The 18,325-nt window shown below is 34.5% G+C and overlaps 1 protein-coding gene across 2 annotated transcripts in view; it reads right to left on the bottom strand.

Moving 5' to 3' along the window:
* Positions 1–17,985, bottom strand: part of ESRRG (estrogen related receptor gamma) — a 193,362-nt gene extending 175,377 nt beyond the window's left edge. The window contains exons 1-2 of one of the 2 annotated variants that reach the window (XM_070949011.1): positions 17,885–17,942; positions 10,363–10,439 (exon numbers count right to left, since the gene is read on the bottom strand). In XM_070949011.1, coding sequence (XP_070805112.1) covers positions 10,363–10,436 — 74 coding nt within the window. In that variant the 5' untranslated portion in view covers positions 10,437–10,439; positions 17,885–17,942. Of the gene's footprint in view, positions 1–10,362; positions 10,440–17,884 lie in introns of both variants that reach the window. The other variant, XM_070949018.1, reaches the window with a different exon arrangement.
* Positions 17,986–18,325: the final 340 nt, after the last annotated feature.

Consider the following 18,325-nt stretch of genomic DNA (forward strand, 5'->3'; position numbering starts at 1 on the left):
CACAAATAAAGCCAATATGTCAGATATACTTAATGATAATTTTGCATGATTTGATTTAAAAAGTATAAATAATTAAAGGTGAGCATAAATCGTCCAATTTTGCAGGTTAATTTTAGGAACTGTTTTTAGCTGATTATATTATAACCACTATATTTTTGGCTGTGTATTACAATTGTTCTGCAATTTTCTTTTGCCACTTTAAAAAAAAAATCTGTATTATCTTACAGCAATCGCTGTATGAAATTATATCTGGGGTTAGAAATAAGATTTTAAAGGACACGAGGAAATAAAAATCTGATACTTTTCCCCGACCAAATTAACTTAAAATAAGGGTAGCAAGGGCCATTTCACGAGTTATAAAAGCTCTAATACATATAAAGTCTTGGTAGACTAAGATCTCCCCATAGCTCTTAAATTGTATTGGTTAAATTAATTCTCTAAGTATTAAATTTTAGCAGCTTTACCTGGACTAATGCTTGCCATCTTTTTCACCTAAGAAGAGGCTACATTTTAATGGTAAGACGGGCTATCTAAATCAAGATAAAATTCATTAGACTGTAATCTTCATAATCACCTGTACATCTAAATCTAGATGCGAATCAGATGCTCTCATGCATTAAACACATTCCAAAACATCCCGTAATGAGGTTCTTCCCGCAACCCACCCAACCTTGCCCCCCCCCCCCAACACTTTTATTTTCCTTCCTTTATTTACACTAGAGGTACCTAAATAATTCACACTGCCTCCTTTTCAGGCTGAACATTCTTCTGTTGAAGCTTGCAATGAGCAATTGCAGTAAGCAGATGGACACATGAATGCAGCAGGTGGGGCAGATGGCAGACCGCCCTGTCTGACGCTGGCTGCCTTGGCTTGCACTGCCTTTTCCTTCCAGGTACATTATCATCAGTGTTGCAGAAAGGGGCACGCAAGAAAGGAGAAGGGAAGGGGAAGAGAGAACAATCTATATACAAACCTACGGGATATGGTTAAATAAGCTACCAGCTGTTCGCTTGCATTTTCTAACCAAATTCCATTTTTTTAATCTCATGGAAGATTCTCAGATGCCCCCCATCCACTCATAGCCTTTTACTGACACATTTAGCAATAGAGTTATCACATAAGAAAGGGATAACTTAAAACCTTTACTAGCAGGGAAACAGCTGATGCTTTTGAACTAAAAAATGCATGCTGTTGTTTCCAACCCTGAAATGTATTTCTCCACTTACAAACTGTTCTGCATTCTGTGGTGTCAACCGATCGCTTAAAAATGTACTGGGTTTCTGCCTGAAGCACACCGCTTGTTAGAGGCAAACCCCAAATCCCCACTGATTTCAATAATAGTGGATTCCCCAAACTTCCACGTTCAAGATACATAGAAAGGAAATGCTGTAACAATGCAATTTTTAAAATCTGAAAATGCAGGCAATACATTTAAAATGTACTGTAGTAACAGCACATAATACAAGCTTTCTCAGTATTGTCATCCAATCTTTTTCTCTGCTTTTGCTCATGACATACAGTACTTCTGACTCATAACCAAAAGGTGGCATCAAAAATTTAGTTCAAATCCCGTTTATGTCCAGATTTCTGATGCCTTACTTGATTTTTAATGGCCTTAAGGCCTTTTAATGGCCTTAAGATATGTACATTATGTTTATATTGAGAAATAAACTCTGTGCCTACACCCTTAATCACTACTTCTCTTGAGATCTTTACCAAATACATAAAACTAATTCCAGTCTATATGATCAGTTATTTTTATGTGTTTATCAATATAACAAAATAGAGTTTATTGCAAGCTTCTCCATTCAAAGGATGCAGGAAGCATTTTTGGGATTACTGTAGGAATAGGAGATAATCCCAAAGAGATAGGAATTGATTGCTTTAAAGCTGATCTGAATTGGCAAAAGCACTTGGAAAAATGTTTATTCAAACTGTATCTTTGCACTTTATATAATAAATTATTATCAGGAAGGATTCGAATGCTGAAATTTTATGTTGAAATTCTTGGTGTATTTCTGGTATAACACAAACAAGGGTCTATTTAAAATCTCAAAAGACAGTCTGCTCTCATAGGATTTGCAGACTGATTTTGAGGCCAGAAAGGTTAAGCAGTTTGGATAAGCTTCAGATAAGCATGCAAACTGTTACATACTTATGAGTACTGTCCAAGACTTGGTCCACCATTAACTGCATGGTAAAAAAATATGGAGGCACACCAGTGATCCTTTAAAGGGGATGGGAAAGGTGTGCAGAAAGAGAAAAGGAGTATAACTTCATTTGATCTGCAAAATCCATCTTTTAAAGTATTATTTATCTATAGCTAGTAGTTATAAAACTCTGTATTGTAGTTTACAACTACAATATTGTACAATTTACAACTTACAATAGCTTGGACATTAATTTTAAAATTAATAATAATTTTAGAAAGTTCTGTCCTTGCTTCTCCATTTTTCAATTTTTAAAGTGCTTTTTGCTTGTAAAAACAATCAACATACATTAAACATAACTGAAAAAAGGAAGATGGAAACATCTGAAAAGATTAGGAAATGTATCCTTTCAAACATGGCTAAATCAATCAATCAATCAATCAATCATTTTTGATAGGGCAAAGCTTCTTCTAGCAAGTTCCTATTTCCTACATGTTTTAAGGACTATGTGTATCCCTTATTTATATATATTAATCTATGTGCATTAATTAAAATCTAAGTAAAATCAATAAAAGCACTTTAAAAGACTTAATTGCTTTTGAAATACAGAATTTAATCCAAAACTAGAAAACTAAATATTGCATTTTTATATATACAGAATGTAGAAGCAAGTCCATATATGAAAATTATCCCATAATATAGTTGCACTGTGTAATTTTTACCACCGTAATTTTTAACATCATATTTTAGGCTTATAAAAATATATTGTTCCACCATCACAATTCATATTTCACAAATCTTCTGAATACAGTATTATATTCAGATAGATTTCAACAAAATACGTATTGTATTTATTTGTTGGCATTCTATATAGCTTACAACGTTCAGATGCATAAAATTGGAAACTTTTTTCATTTTGTAGAGAGCCAAAATACAATTATGATGTACCCATTGATTGTTCAAGTCACTATGCTTCCGAGTAGAAGAACATTATTCATGAAATGCTAAATTTAGCTAATTTATTTACTATGCATATTTCTTCTCCCAAATCACTAATGTATTTAAGTAGCACTATAAAATGTCCTGAATACATGCACTAGATTGTAAAGTTCTGATTGCATGTCTACTCTATAATTCTGTGCAGGATTTTGTTTTTTAAGTAAATCCACAGAGTTCAATGGGACTTAATTCCTAGATTTTAGAGTTTAGCAATACAGACTTAACTCTATTATTAACTTAACAATTGTTTTCAAGCATAAATTATGAAAGCTAAGAAGAGTTCTGCCTGATTGTAGATTATATTTAGAATTGTGTATACCAATGCTATCATGTGCAGGTACAGAGAAAAGAACTCAGTATTTGAAAAAAAAAATCATTCTTATGTCCCTGTGCCATTTTCAAAAAATGAGATGTTTCCACAGGATGGGAAAAGAGCTGTACTTTTAAATTAGCTACATTGAATCTAGATACCATAATTCACCAAAGTGCACAGCTGCTACGATTGGGGTCAGAATTTCAAAGGCGCTGAAACTCAGCATCCCTTATTTTTTCTCAATGGGAACTGCAGGGTGCAGAGCAATTTTTAAAACAGCGCTTGCTTTGTTACCAGCCTAATACACAATATAGCTGAGTATTCTCCAAAACCTTTCCTTATATTCTAGTCTTCAAATAAATCTTGTAGAGGGGTTATCAAGAAGACTAAGAATTGTCATATGGAAAAATAACACCTTCAAAACTGTGTATTTATATATCAGGAAACATAGACATCAAAATAAAATAGTCAGCATATATTTTGCTCCATGTGTATAAACTTAGTAATACTAAAATGTGAAAATAACCACTAAAATTTTCACATTTATTATGTTTTTAATTTCCTTGCCAACAAAATTGTCTGTGTGAGCTATATGGGTATTGAAATCCGTAATGATAAAAGCATTAAAAAATAGAAATTAAGAGCAGTAAATACAATTAACATATACACAGGGAAAAAAAACCAAATGAAACATAAAATAGTTCTATCACATTCCCATCATTGCTTTTTTTCTCAGTTTACATGTTCATTTTGAGAACTGAGAAAGATGGGCAATTAAAAAGTAATTTATAGATAATCTATATAAACACAATTAAACATCATCATCATAATAGTAATAATAGTAACGATTTCTACTTCAGACTATATTTGCTTCTAACAATATCTTGGTTTCCCCATTGAACTTTACTTCTATGGGACTGAATTAATATAATCATACTTTTGAATAAAAGACCTAATGCAAAATTCAAACAGGTCCATTGACTCTAAGGGTGCTTGAAGTACACTTAGAAGCAGGTATAAAAAAATTACTTATGGCAGCAACTGGACAGCATCATTTACTTAGCTTATTGAAGAGTGTTTTGTAAACTGGGTGTGCGTGGTATGGGACTGTTTCTATTTGACTTTCCTTCTGCAGCCAAGGCAGGGCTTCTGTTTTTACTGCACACTTTGGTTCAATGCTAATCCTGTTTTATGTTGTTCACACCTGCTGTTTACTGATGGTTTATGGTTTGTGCTGCTCTGAGTATATCTATGCTAACCCCGCCTAAACTGTCAACAAAAGTCATTCTGTTGAACTCAAAAAGAAACACCAATTCTAGTTTTTTTTTTAAAGTAGTGCACATATATTTGAAGTGTGCATGTATTTTTGCAAAGATGTTAGTACAGTAACATTTTCCTTAAAGGCTAAAATCCTTGTTGCTGTTCATATATATTCTGTATGCATTTTGTCCCGAATATGGAAGTTTCACTCCATTAGAGGCCTCATTCTTTTTCTATAAAGGTATATATTTTCTGAGACATAAAAAGATATATATATCCAGCAATCTCCTACTTTATTTCTAAGGATTTCGTTTTGTGATCACATCTTTTCATGCATAATTTTCTTATGATAGTTTAAAAAAAATAGCAAAACTAATGAAAATATTATAAAAATAACCAGTATGTATCATTATAAATATCTACAGTTCATATAAAACTTGAATCTATTTTCAGTTTTAATTGTAAAAATATTATTTAAAAATGCAAGCACACCAGTGGTGGGTTGCCCCTGGTTCGGACCGGTTCAGAAGAACCGGTAGTAAAACCATCGGGAGACCCCGCCCACCGCTCCGGATGTCATCATCGGCTATCTGCGCATGCACAGAAACTTCTGTTCATGCGCAGAAGCAAGGCCCACACGATCCCATTGCGAAACGGTAGTAAAGGTAAGTAGAACCCACCTCTGAAGCACACTATATGATTTTTGTGCTAAGTCTTCTGAACATATATGGATTATTATTATTTTTTTGCTTCACATTGACAGAATGGCTACCAAAAACAAATCTTATTTGTCTAATCAGTCTGAACATTAAAGAGCACAATTCTATGGAATTTAATCTAGAAAGAATTGCTGTTGTTTTAATCAGTGTAAGGTTTCTCTGATATGCTATTAAGGTCTGCAGAATTTCAACAGCAACTATAGAAAACAAACTATTTCTGCTGAGATGTGTAACATTAAAAACCGTAACTAGAATTCTTTTTTTGTCCTTTGTAGACTTTGAGTATTCCTAGGTTGCCAACCAACCCCAAGTTTTGTTTTTCTTTTCCTTTTTCCCGGGGATGCAATAAACCATCATTCCCATTGCAATTCTTTAGCAAAGTGAAGAATTACAAAAGAGAAGTGAATGACAGCATTCGTTCATCTCTCTTGGCATTATTAGCAACAATAATGTGCTAATAGGCGCTATATCGGTGCATTAGTTTGTTCTCAATATGAACCTCAAGGGCCACTACCATAGAACAGCTGCAAAACAAAAGACTTCCTAAGAATTCAAACACTGTCATATCCTGTGCTATATCAGAGTGCCAAAGATCCTAGGCACAGAGTGTCAAGGATCCTATATTCAATTGGGGAATTTTCAAATAGTCCCAGAACCAATTTTGTATGTACTTTCTTTCAAAAAAAGCCACTCAGTATCCCCTAAATTAGAAACAAAATTTTAAAAAAAACGATTTTAGTTTCTGATATTATGACATATGTAGCTAGAAACCTAAGCTATTTGCAGGAAATCTCTCAGAGTTCTATCAGTATATTATAACTTTACATTATAATGTACAATCATAACCAATACAGCACATTATTATCAATAACCTTAATAAAACACAGGTTGGTTATAGCCTTCTGGTTTTGCAAATGCCAGTGCTTCTCAATTCGAAACGGAGAGACTCAAAACTGGCCCAAGGCCCTTCTCCCTGAAAAACAGGTATTATAACTTAGTCTTAACCCTACAGCATTTGTTGTTAGTTGCGAAGTCATGTCTGACCCATGGCTGCCCCATGGACAATGTTCCTCCAGGCCTTCCTGTCCTCTACCATCCCTTGGAGACCATTTAAGCTCACGCAAACTGCTTCAGTGACTCCATCCAGCCACCTCATTCTCTGCGTCCCATTCTTCTTTTGCCCTCAATTGTTCCCAGCATTAGGCTCTTCTCCAGTGAGTCCTTCCTTCTCATACCCTACAGTATACTGCTACTGAACTCTTCCAAACGGAGAACCAAGAATTTATTTAGAGATATACTGTTTGGAAGATGGTTGCATAATAAGCTTTCTGCTTTAATGAAGAGCTGATTGTACCTCACTTACTTCCACCGCAGTTCATTTTTGTGAAGTGACTGAGCTCAGAACTTCACAACTGACTGTTGGAGTCCCCACACCTTTAAAACTTGAAATCAATCCACAAAGTAAGAACTAGATATGGCATTTATGACTGATGTAAGTGCAATCTTGTAATCTGTATTGGAGTTAATGCAATATATTCCTTCTGAACTGCAGGAGCATGAAATGACATAATTCATTCTTAGCTAATTCCTAGTCTTTTTCTAGTTATATGTGAAACCAAGACAAAGATACTTTTTAAAAAAATTAGCAGAAAAAAGAAAAAAAAATGAGAGGTCTTCAAAAACTCTTGTGTATCTCAAATTGACTATCGTTTAAAATCTAACCATATGACTTGGATCTGAATTCACAATCCTATGTAATAGCCAATTCTGGGGGGGGGGGAGAGAAATCCAGGAATACTAAAGCATTTTGTAATCAATCAATCAAATTGTATAGAATATGAGGTTGCTTAATTACATGCTATATGCTTCACTGGGAATGAAGTATATGTGGATTTATAGAATATTGTTTTCGCTATAGTTTTCTCTAGAACTAAGGAGAAATTTCCCGGTAGCTAGAACAATTAATCAGTGGAACGACTTGCCTCCAGAAGTTTTGGGTCCTCCAACACTGGAGGTTTTAAGAAGAGACTGGACAATCATTTGTCTGAAATGGTTTAAGGTTCCCTATTTGAGCACTGAGTTGGACGACCTCCAAGTTCCTTTCCAACTCTGTTATTCTGTTATTCGGTGTGTCTGAAAGAAAAGTGTGGTGGGTCTTATAGCTTTAACTCACTATTTCTAAGCGTTTTAATAGAAGGAAAGACTTTTCTTTTATTTTTCATGGCACTATTTTCCCCAGGCAGGGAATTTTATTTCTGTTTGAATCTTAAACCACTGTATTTTCAGTGATGCATTTTTATATTTACAGTTGACATCTTCACAGAATGAAGCCTTTGAGCGATAGCTCGAAAGCATGAAGTTCGCCTCAAGTAATCAAATTACTTTACAGTCAAATGAAACCAGTGATTTTTAGCTAAAATTTCATAAATCTAACTGAATATTTTCCTTTAATGGGCTTAAATTGCAAAAATGAACCTACCAATAAATGTGTGCATTGAAAAAGCATACTGAAACTAGACAAATACAGGTGCTTAATCAACATGTCAACATTTTGTTCTCAAAGTCCCTGTCTCAGTCAGAGGTACAGAACAAGGAAGTTATTGACATCACAGTGTATGTAGGGTAACAGTGATTTTACGGAGGGTAATCAATAAAAAATCCAAATCAATCTATTGTGGTTTGCTCTCCAATTTATCAACCGAATACACCAAATTTATTTGCATGATTGAGAAGAAATTTAACACAGTTAAAAACACAATATTACAACAGTCTCAAACTACCATAGTATCTAAAAGATACCTAAGTCAGAAGCAAAACATGATAAATATTATGCTTTTATACTACTACCATGGAAAGTGAGTCAAAATTCTAAAAAAAAAAAAAGATAATGCATTCAGTTTACTATATCCTCCGTTTTCAGATTTTTTTTTTTTGGTATGTCTGTTTTTTTTTTAAAAAACCCTAGGATATATTTTATTATATCCACTAAAATTAACCTAAACAAGATGATATTTCTGCTTTATTTTTCCTTTAAATGCAGCACTTTGTTGTGGATATTAAGAAATTCAGCAGTTTAACATCAGATACTGATCTGAATTGAATTTCAAATCTCATATATTAAAACACAATGGTGAAATTTGGAATTATGAACTTAATGCTCTCTATCGATATGGATATGCACTGAACAGGGTGGAAGAGACAAAGATTCTAAAATGTTCTGAAGATCATTTGAAATAGATATATTTTACTTCCAAACAATTGTTATTGTTACAAAAAAGGCTTCTTTCCCAAAATAATTTGCAGTTTAAAATGGGTAATAAGTTCTCTGCTTCATAACTGTATACTTACAAGTAACCTACTATTCAATTTAAACGAAGGGGGGAGTCATAACTTGTTTAAAACATTCACTTTTGCTAATGTAAAAGTGTTGGCATTTTGCTCCATTTCTGATAAGCTGGTGCCTGTGGAAGTGATTATTCTTTTATTCAAAACGTATCAGCAGTCGAAAGTACTCTCAATCTTATCAGGTGTATGAACAGCACAGTTACTGAAAACAGATTGTCCTGTTTCTCTCTCTTTCTGCCAGGCTATCAGATAAACCCAGCTAACTAACTGTATTTACACACAATCAAATACAAGCTGTATCTTGGAAGAACTGTTGACTGATTTCAACATGCCACAGGTTTGCTGTTTGATATTAGAACCACAAAAATATGAAGAATATGTACAGTATCTCCAACTATTCTCAAACTACAGCCAAGAAGAAATCTGTATTTATATAACGAGGACCACCGACATAGAATAGAGTTGGGGCAAAAGTGGCATGAATGGAGCCAAAATTGTACTTCAGATTTAATTGATTTTCCTATCATGGGGACGTACCAATACTGTAATAAGTTTGCTGTATGTGAAAATTTTGGTGTATCAGCTATGTTTGTATGTGTTCCTTTTTTATTTTGTTATTACCTTATTATTTTTTTTAAAAAAAGTCTTGCGGCACCTTAAGCAACTGGTCAATTTTGTTCTGAATGTGTCACAAGTTTTTGACACATTTGCTTCAAGGTTCTGATGCAGTTTACAGTTTCTTGAACTTGTATATTTTTTTAATTCACTTATGAGTAAAAAAAGCAATTACTTATACCATAGGAATATATTCTACAGCTATTATTCCACCAAATGCCAAAGAGAATGGAGGAACTACTTTATCTCCAATTCCTCTGAAGGAGTATTTTTTCAGATTAAAGGCTAGGACATGATCCCACCTGAGCAGAACTCAATCTTGTGACTTAAGTCTCAGAAGCAGAACAAACCATTCTCTAGATTGGTAGGAAAACAATGAGATGAATTAAGCCAAGTGTGCTGTGCTGTGTAATTCACCTGATTGTTGTTTCTTCATCTGTGAAACTATGGTCCCTATGATTGATGGGACAGGTGTCACTCATATTAATGTAAATCACTAACAGTGGGTGTTAGCTCTTGCTAACATGACCTACTTCTTAAGTAGAAATCATTCAGTGATATAACTATACAGTGCCTAAAGCATGTCTTTTAGATGCTAAAAATCTCATCTCCCATCTCTACAGTTTTTGAAAAAATGTTTTAAAAAGTGTACCTTCGGCCATTTCAGACCTGTGTGGACCATACCTCTGTTATGGAAGTGTTAATAAGAACAAATGTTGTAAATTGATAAAATAAATACTTCATAATGAAAAGAATTATTAATATGCTAAGTTGGAAAATATCTGTCTCCATGCAAATTTTATACAGAATTTATTGACTATTACATTTATCTGCAGAGTGATTATAAATATGATATTGTTTTCAAAATTCATTGTCTTATCTTTTCCTCTTTTTTCTGTCTTTTCTCAACTTAAACTAAACAAAAAGCAAAACAATTTATTTATTTGTTGAGTCACTAACCTACATGGACCAGGCTTGCCAAAATGAATTCCTCTGGTGTATATTTCAGCCATTATACCCTTTTCATCTGACATCACCTGGGAATATTTAAGAAAAAAAAGAGAACCTTTAACTTACAAATCAAGCTAAAACCTACAGCAAGTCCCAAGATATTACATGGAAAATGGAAATGTATTGGAAATAAACAAAATAGGCAATTGTATATACAAACAGAAAAGTCTTTGCTTGCTTTCTGATACTTTATACGTGGAACATTTTTTGAAGAGCAGATTGAACATGCTATGTTACCCATGATATATTAGTTTTCTAATTTTTGAATGTATCAAATGGTATAAAACTCTTATAAAACATTTAAAACACGACAGATTTTAGAAGAGAGTAAGAATTGGTCTTCAATATTATTTTTGTTAACAATTATGACGAAACAAAGGAACAAAATCCCATGACCCAACACACCTTAATTTCCTTATTCACTTGCATCTGTATACAGAAAGGAATTTAATTGTTCCCTAGAAGTCAATCAACTTTATTCTATGTGTCTTTTCTCATTATTTCTTACTGTCTCTAGATCTGACTTTTGAAAGATCCGGTATGAATAGAGGTTTTCTAGGTTCTGAGTCCCTATATTTTTTTTTTCATGAAGGCTGAAAACAAGCCCCTACACATTGGCAACATGTTCTGATTCTAACTAACCACAGCCTTCAATCACTGATCACACCTATTAAAACTTTCTTTGTAGCCCTTACAACATCTTGCGACAGTTCAACCAGCTGTTTAAGGAAAAGTCGTATGAGAGAGCAAAGCTAAATTGACACATCTGTGATACTTCAGATGCCCCACAGCATGGCTAATATTAATTTGTTTTCTTTGGCTAGGTAAGTGCTGCCAAAACACATTACATATGGCATGTAGTTCCAATCAAAATGATGAAAAGGAGATGTGCATTTCTGTCTCACTCTAAACTTGAAAAGACACAGAAGAATAAGTGAGATAGCAGGTTGCAAACAAATACAAATGGACTATATCCTGACAAACATCTACCTAGATTTTGTTTCCCCATTTCTTTCAAGGGGATTCAACAAAGAATGTTTCATTTATTTCAATGGCTTGCATCCAAAAAAAATCTACCATACAGGTGGAGGAATTATCCTATATGTGGAATGTTGCTGGTTGCCCATCTGTTTGTGCCCTTTCTTCACAGACTTCAGAGGCATTCCTGATCAATCTTCTCCTTATACAAACATAGCATCTTATATAATAAGCAATTTGGGTCAATGGTCATATAATTTCCAAGTATTTATGCTTACAAAAAGTCAATCTTTTAGATTAATCTTCAGTTTGATGAATGTACTGTACAAATTCAGCTTGGATAAAAAAAAACAAACCTTAGCTTTACAGTTACTTAATCTCATATATTTTGGTTAGGATCCCTTGGATTAAGTTGCCATAAATTGCTACCACAATTTAAACTTCATAAGCAAACATGCATAATTGTGCAGTAATAATATCTGTATTAATAAATCATTTGTGGGGGAAAAGCCTCTGATTTGAAAAACCTGAAACTTGACATTGAAATTCACCATAGTACAATAAAGGATCAGTTTTGCCCTCTCTCTCTCTTTGTGTGTGTGTGTGTGTGTGTGTGTGTGTGTGTGTGTGTGTGTGTCTGTGTGCAAAGCTTTATTTGCACATGAAAATAAGTGAACAGATTAGCAAACTAGTATATTTTCTTCTTCAAGATATAATTTTCAATACAAACTTCAGTGAGAGACAATTAAAAATCCAATTCTATAGATGTCTTATGCCAGAACTACAAATAAAGGAGAAAGCCATAATGCAGAGGTCTATTATATCTCCAAGCACACAAGATGTATATGTGGTGTGGGTGTGGGTGTGTATTACAATCACACATACATATATATTTTCTATCTGTGGTATGTAAGCACATACCCATTCAAAAATAATTAGCAGCAGAATAAAGCAGAACTCTTAAGTAACAATAGTAAAAGCAAACTCTAGGCAAAAAAATTATTTTAGGAAATTAAAATAAGTTATAGAAATAAGCCTATGTTTAAACAACAGAGGATAGCTGTTTCACATAAGTATTTCCAATTAGAATGGAAGCAGTGTTACAAAATATGCTTTAGGGTCTACATTATTTATTACATTATTATTTATTTGAACAAATCAGGCTCATTTAACATTTTGAGCTCTTATTTCCTATGTATAAAGTTTAATTGTAAATTTGGTGTTTTAGAACCTAAATTTTTCTTTTTCTTTTTCTTTAATGAAGTATTGAAAGTTTGGCCATACAGTAAAACAAATATAATTTTATAGTTTAATTTTAATTACACTTTACAATTTGGAGGAATGCAAGCAAAATCTTACAGTTGATTTTCTTTAGAATACAAAAACAGTAAAAGTTTATATTATCAGAATATTAACAAATGTTTTTTGTTAAAAAAAGGATTTTCAATTTCCCTTTAAACCAATGTTTCTAATATTAAACGGATTGCACATTGGAAGAGTGACACCTTTTATTATATCTAGAAACTGCAAAGATAAACATCCTAAACTTTGTGGTATGAAATTAAAAATTTAAAAATAACAGCATCTGGATTACCTATCTAAAGGAATGCACCAGCAATTGGGGGGGGGGAGAGAATCAGAGCAATCTAATATCTACACTGTTCTTACGGAGTTTGTTTTTTTAAGATAAAAAAGTTTCAAAAATGTTTGCACACACACACACTGTTTATAACACACAAATATAGGCAAACAGATATAACAGTGAAACATGCACAAAGCAAGCAGCCACATGCTTATGCAACCATTATCAGTTGCGATAAAATGTGGAATTGTTTTATATCAATTTAAATAGATGCTGATATGCCTCAGCCAAGTAAAACTGGTATTAAAGGGAGACAGAAGGAGAATTGGTTCCCAAACGATGGCAAACTTGTAAAATGGGGATGTCAAACTAACAGGGATTGCTGGTTGTCATTCCAGCGCTATCAAACATGTACATATGAGTATGATTGGAGACAGAGAAGTTAAATATTTCACTGTCAGAGAATGTCAAGAAGTGCAATTCATTTCCCTCTCTCTCATGTGCTCTAGGACAATGACAATTTAATACAAGGCCAATGAATGTAAAAGAGATAAAAACCGAACCAGTCTAGCATAATCACAGATTTCCTCTTGAGAGCTTCCTAGGGCTAGAGAGGAACTAGACAGAGACCAATATTTTATTGTTTTTGTCTTTAGTGTGTATGCTATAAAGCAAAATCCAAACTATATGGAAAATAACCAAGTTGTTTTAAGCTTCTAAAAGGAGCGTATCCAATTTACTTTAAATTTCTTAACATTCAGCATTTTTGCTGATTGGTAACAGGCTAACAATATTCATAAGAGGGCATTCATTTAAGACTGTCAATAAATATTAGTGCTGTTCATTTCTATTTGTTTTTGCACCAAGACAAAGGTCACTGTGCATCAGAAATGTTCAATACCAGGACATTTGCCAAGCTATTTGTATGCTGTTATTTAAACAACAAAAACCAAACCAAACCAAACCTTGTGTTATTAGAATGTAACACAATTAGGCTCGGTTTTGAGAAGTGGCTTCAAGAATTACAAAGATAATCACAAGCAAGTTATCTTCTATGTTTGATGTACAGTTCCATGTGTTTTTAAATAATTGCAAAAGTGAGGTTCGGCTAATGAGGCAGTCCTTATCTGTCCTCAGCAGTCTAAGCGGAAGCATTATTTTCCTGAAGGCTTAATATTTTTTTTTTCTTTCAGTGCACAAACTGCTGTCCAGAATAACTTCAGATCAGATGAAAAGAATAAAATTTATCTCCTAACGTACAATGGTCACAAAATAAAGAAATGACAGGAAGAAAAAAATCACCTTATACTGATTGTATTATTTTTTTAAAAAAATACAAATGTATTGAGATCTTCCTTCTTGTCTGACTTTCACACAACTATTCAAGAATGCTGTTTTTATAACTGTTTTTTTTTCCAAAAGCATCGATTTATCAATTTTCTAAATTAAGTACATTTATTAAAAAAAAAACTTAAGAAAAAAATTAAAGCAGGATAGTATGTCGGGGGAAGGGAAGAAATAACAGTGAAGGAAAATGATCATCCATTCAAGAGAATTAATGAATATCCACAAGGGCTTTGCTAATAACACAGGTTAATTACTGCTGGAACACACCAGGCTCAGTAAATAAAAGAAAAGAACCATAAACACATTAAAATGAGCAACCACCACTTTGGGAGGGGAGGGGGGGGAGAAGGTTAGGCCTAGCAAATAAAAAAGCTGTCAGATATTTCAGCACCAGCTTTTGCACTTTTGTCAGCTGCAAAAATTTTGCAGAAAACATGTATGAAAAACAGAAATCCAAAGTTGGAAGTTTCGTAATGAGTCTATAAGAAGGTCTATTTAAGTAGATATATGAGGATCCATTTTGAAAAGCCCTCCAAAAAATCTCATTTAGACAGCAGCCATGCTAATATCTTACACAATTATAATATATATTTAGATTTAAAGACAATGATTTTTAAAATAATTTTTCATGCATAAGAATTACATATTGTATTAACACAGATAGGAAGAAATTGTGTCACCTATATTAGATAGAGAGATCTTATGTCTGTAGAGGTGACCAGTTTTAACTTTCTCTTCACTTAATTACCCCTCCTCCTCTGTACCAAATATTGTTCATCTTTCTTGATCAAATTTTAAGATCAATTCAGCAAAGGAGAGGATATTAAAACAAAAACAAATAACCTTTAATATCTATTTAAATAATATTAATAAAGCAAGAAAAAACCTATACAGCAGCTCTCAAATTAATACCATTTTAAAAACTAAATGTGCCAAAATCTTTGCAGTTTCCGATTCCATGACTCAAAAGCATCTTTTGTCTTTTCAATTGTGATATCAGTATCAGTATCACTATTGAAACCATCCAAAGTTTGTTGGCATCTGTGCATTTTATCTTCTTTACTATTAAGCTGGTTTCTTTCCTTATCTTTAAAATTAATTGTGTTATGACATTCGCAATTGCTTTGTTTCATTTTAGAACTGTTGCACTTTTATAGTGTGATAGAGATTGAGAATTCAAATTAATGAAAGGATCAGAAGAAAAGGAAGGAAATAACACGCACAATACAGAGTATCTGAAGTCACAAGCCTATTTGCTTCTGTATGCTTGGCATTCAGAGATCATGTTTAAATGTACTAAACGAGGTCCTCCCCCTGCCCTTTTTTGAGTGTTTCAATTGCCTTTCCTTCTTACAACAGCTGTGACAACTGTTAAAACAGTAAAATTTAGTCTGCACTAGAAGCCTTTAGCCAACATTACATTTTAATCAGAGGTTAGATGAGATTTTGTGCCATGATGACAGTTTCATTTATAGTACTTAAAGTCACATATATATGCATACATATGCATATCTCTTTTTAACTATTCTTTGAAATTATTTGCATTTACTCTCTTTTACTTGAAAAAGAAAACGCGAGAGTGACAGATGGCTTTAAGTTTTTCATTCTTCAACGTGGGCTACCTAGAATTCAAACCATACTGTCTTTTTATCACTCCACATTCTAACACCCCTCCATCCCCGCCTATGCACACACAATAAAGCTCAAACTCTAGAAATATTCGGCTTCTTTATTTTATTCTTGTAGCTTAATTCATAGTTTGGTTTGTATAATATACCACAAAGCCAAAGTACAATTACCAGCAATATTAATAGCAAGTAAGACTCTGTGGTTTATTAATTGAGATACAGAGAGAGAGAAACCGCTGTGCTCCTGGGCACTAGATAGCTCTGCCTACCCCCTGAACCACAGATCCATCCGGAAGACTTTTAATTGGGGGGGGGAGGCAGGGAGAAATGGAAGTAGAGAGCTAATTGTGGTAAGGGGTGGGAATAATAAGACCCTTCCACAAGAGCTAAAAAGGCATATGCTCTGATTTCATTTAAATGCATCTATTTTAAGAAGCTTATCAAAATTAATCATTCAAATTAGCTCTAAGAACAAAAATCAAGAAAGGTCTTTGAAAAAAGAGCATCTTCCTAACTTTAGAATCTCTCTCTTCCTCTCTCACCTTCTCCACAGAAAAAAAGCTAGCCATTGCAAGTTGGAACAGTGACAACTGCACTTAGCCAACAAATTAAGACATTTTAAATCACACTGTACATCAACAGACTGATCGACAAACTGCATTTCAATTACTATTCTAATATAATTTATCTACATTCTTCTGCAGGTGAATAAGGAATCCTTTCTCTTCCTCTCCTTCCATATATCCAAACATTATAGCACCCATCAGCACACTTTTTGTGTGTGTATCTATATCACATGCCAATGTTCAAGACTCTTTTTACAATCTCCCCCCCCCCCTCAAATTTAATTGTAACACGAAGACACTAATGGCAGCTAGTAACCATATATCTAAAATACCCAGTCACTTCTGAGTATTGTCATAGTATGCATTCAGTCTAAGGCTGAGTCCCTTGCCAGCTTCTGCCGCGTCGGGTTTTTTAAGGCCAAAATTAAGTTTGCAGGCTCTCAAAGTTGTGAAGCGATACACTGGTTTGCAAACCTTCTTCCCCTTCGGTTTATTAGTTCAGAGCTCTGAGAACATACATGCAGTCAATAATATTAAATGTGCTATATAGCCCAAATGTTTATCTTTATTTATACAAGATATTTTACTGGATAAGGTTGCATTAAAAAAAGAATAATAGCTGTTTTTAAATTCCAGTCAAAAGCAGACAAAGCTCTTGTTGGCTGAGGAAGTGGCACCCACGCACGTGCAAATATACACAGACACCCCTACCTTTGCTACTTAATGGACCTATTTGTCAGTAAATGACTGGAGCCTTACATTAAACCTTAATTACAGAGCACTATCCTTAAAGTGGGATTAAACTCTTGAGCTGGTCCCCCACTCCCCACCGGGCTTGGCAAGAAACCTCAGAAAGAGGAAAGATCAAAAGATTATCTAAATCTTGTTTTAGACCGTAGCTTTCTTCCACTCATTTCAGGAGGAGCGGGCAGGAGAAGGGAAGGAAATGTATCTTTCTGAGAGATCTGCTGAAACAATTCACTCTGTCCTTGGGCCAAGCCAAGTGCCTATTCTTAGTACCTGAATAAGAAATGACTGTCACTCGCACAGCTGTTTTACTGACAGCCACGCCGCTCCCCACTCAAAAGGTAACATTGTCGAGAGAGAGAGAAAAAAAACAACCACCCCACAATTCCTCCACTTACTGAATTAACAGATAAAGCACAGCACAAAAGAGACAAGACGAACACATACAGTTCTACTCATGCACGCAAGACGCTAGGAGGCATTACCTGAAAGCGGCTTTTCACGTTGGATATATATTTATTATTACTTCCCTCCCCACCATTAGGAAGAAGGAAAAAGTGCGGGGGGGGAGGATAAGAAAGGAAAGCGGGAGGGGGGGTATAAGAAGAATGGTAGGTACCTACTCTTCTTCGTAGTGCAAGGAAAAAGATTCAGGAAGGCAAAGTTCTACCGAATCCATGTGCGCTCGGCAACCATTATTTGTGCACCCCAGCTATAAATCAAAGTTTCCTTGACACAGGCACAGTGCAATTAACACAAATGTTCTCCTGGTGACAAGCCTATGGGCACAGCCAGTTGGGACCAAAAGCTCACACGCTCCTAATCAAGGACTTAAAGCCCCGATTGGAGCTTATAAATATGAAGTAGGGCTTTACATATGCATTCCCTCTGGCCCAGACTGAAACGCGATTGGTAGGGCGTCGGCCAATCAGCGCCGGCAAGAGCAGAGGCTGCACAGATTGAGCGCCGCTCGGCAGGTACAGACGGGCGGAGGGGACTGGAAGGGGACGGAGCAGGCGAAGCGGGGGGGGGGATGTGGAGTGGAGAGAGAGAGGGAGAGAGAG

The sequence above is a fragment of the Pituophis catenifer genome, unplaced genomic scaffold (assembly GCF_029215685.1).
Source record: "Pituophis catenifer annectens isolate HBS135680 unplaced genomic scaffold, rPitCat1.0.hap2 SCAF_1, whole genome shotgun sequence".
In the NCBI taxonomy this organism is placed as follows: Eukaryota; Metazoa; Chordata; class Lepidosauria; order Squamata; family Colubridae; genus Pituophis; species Pituophis catenifer.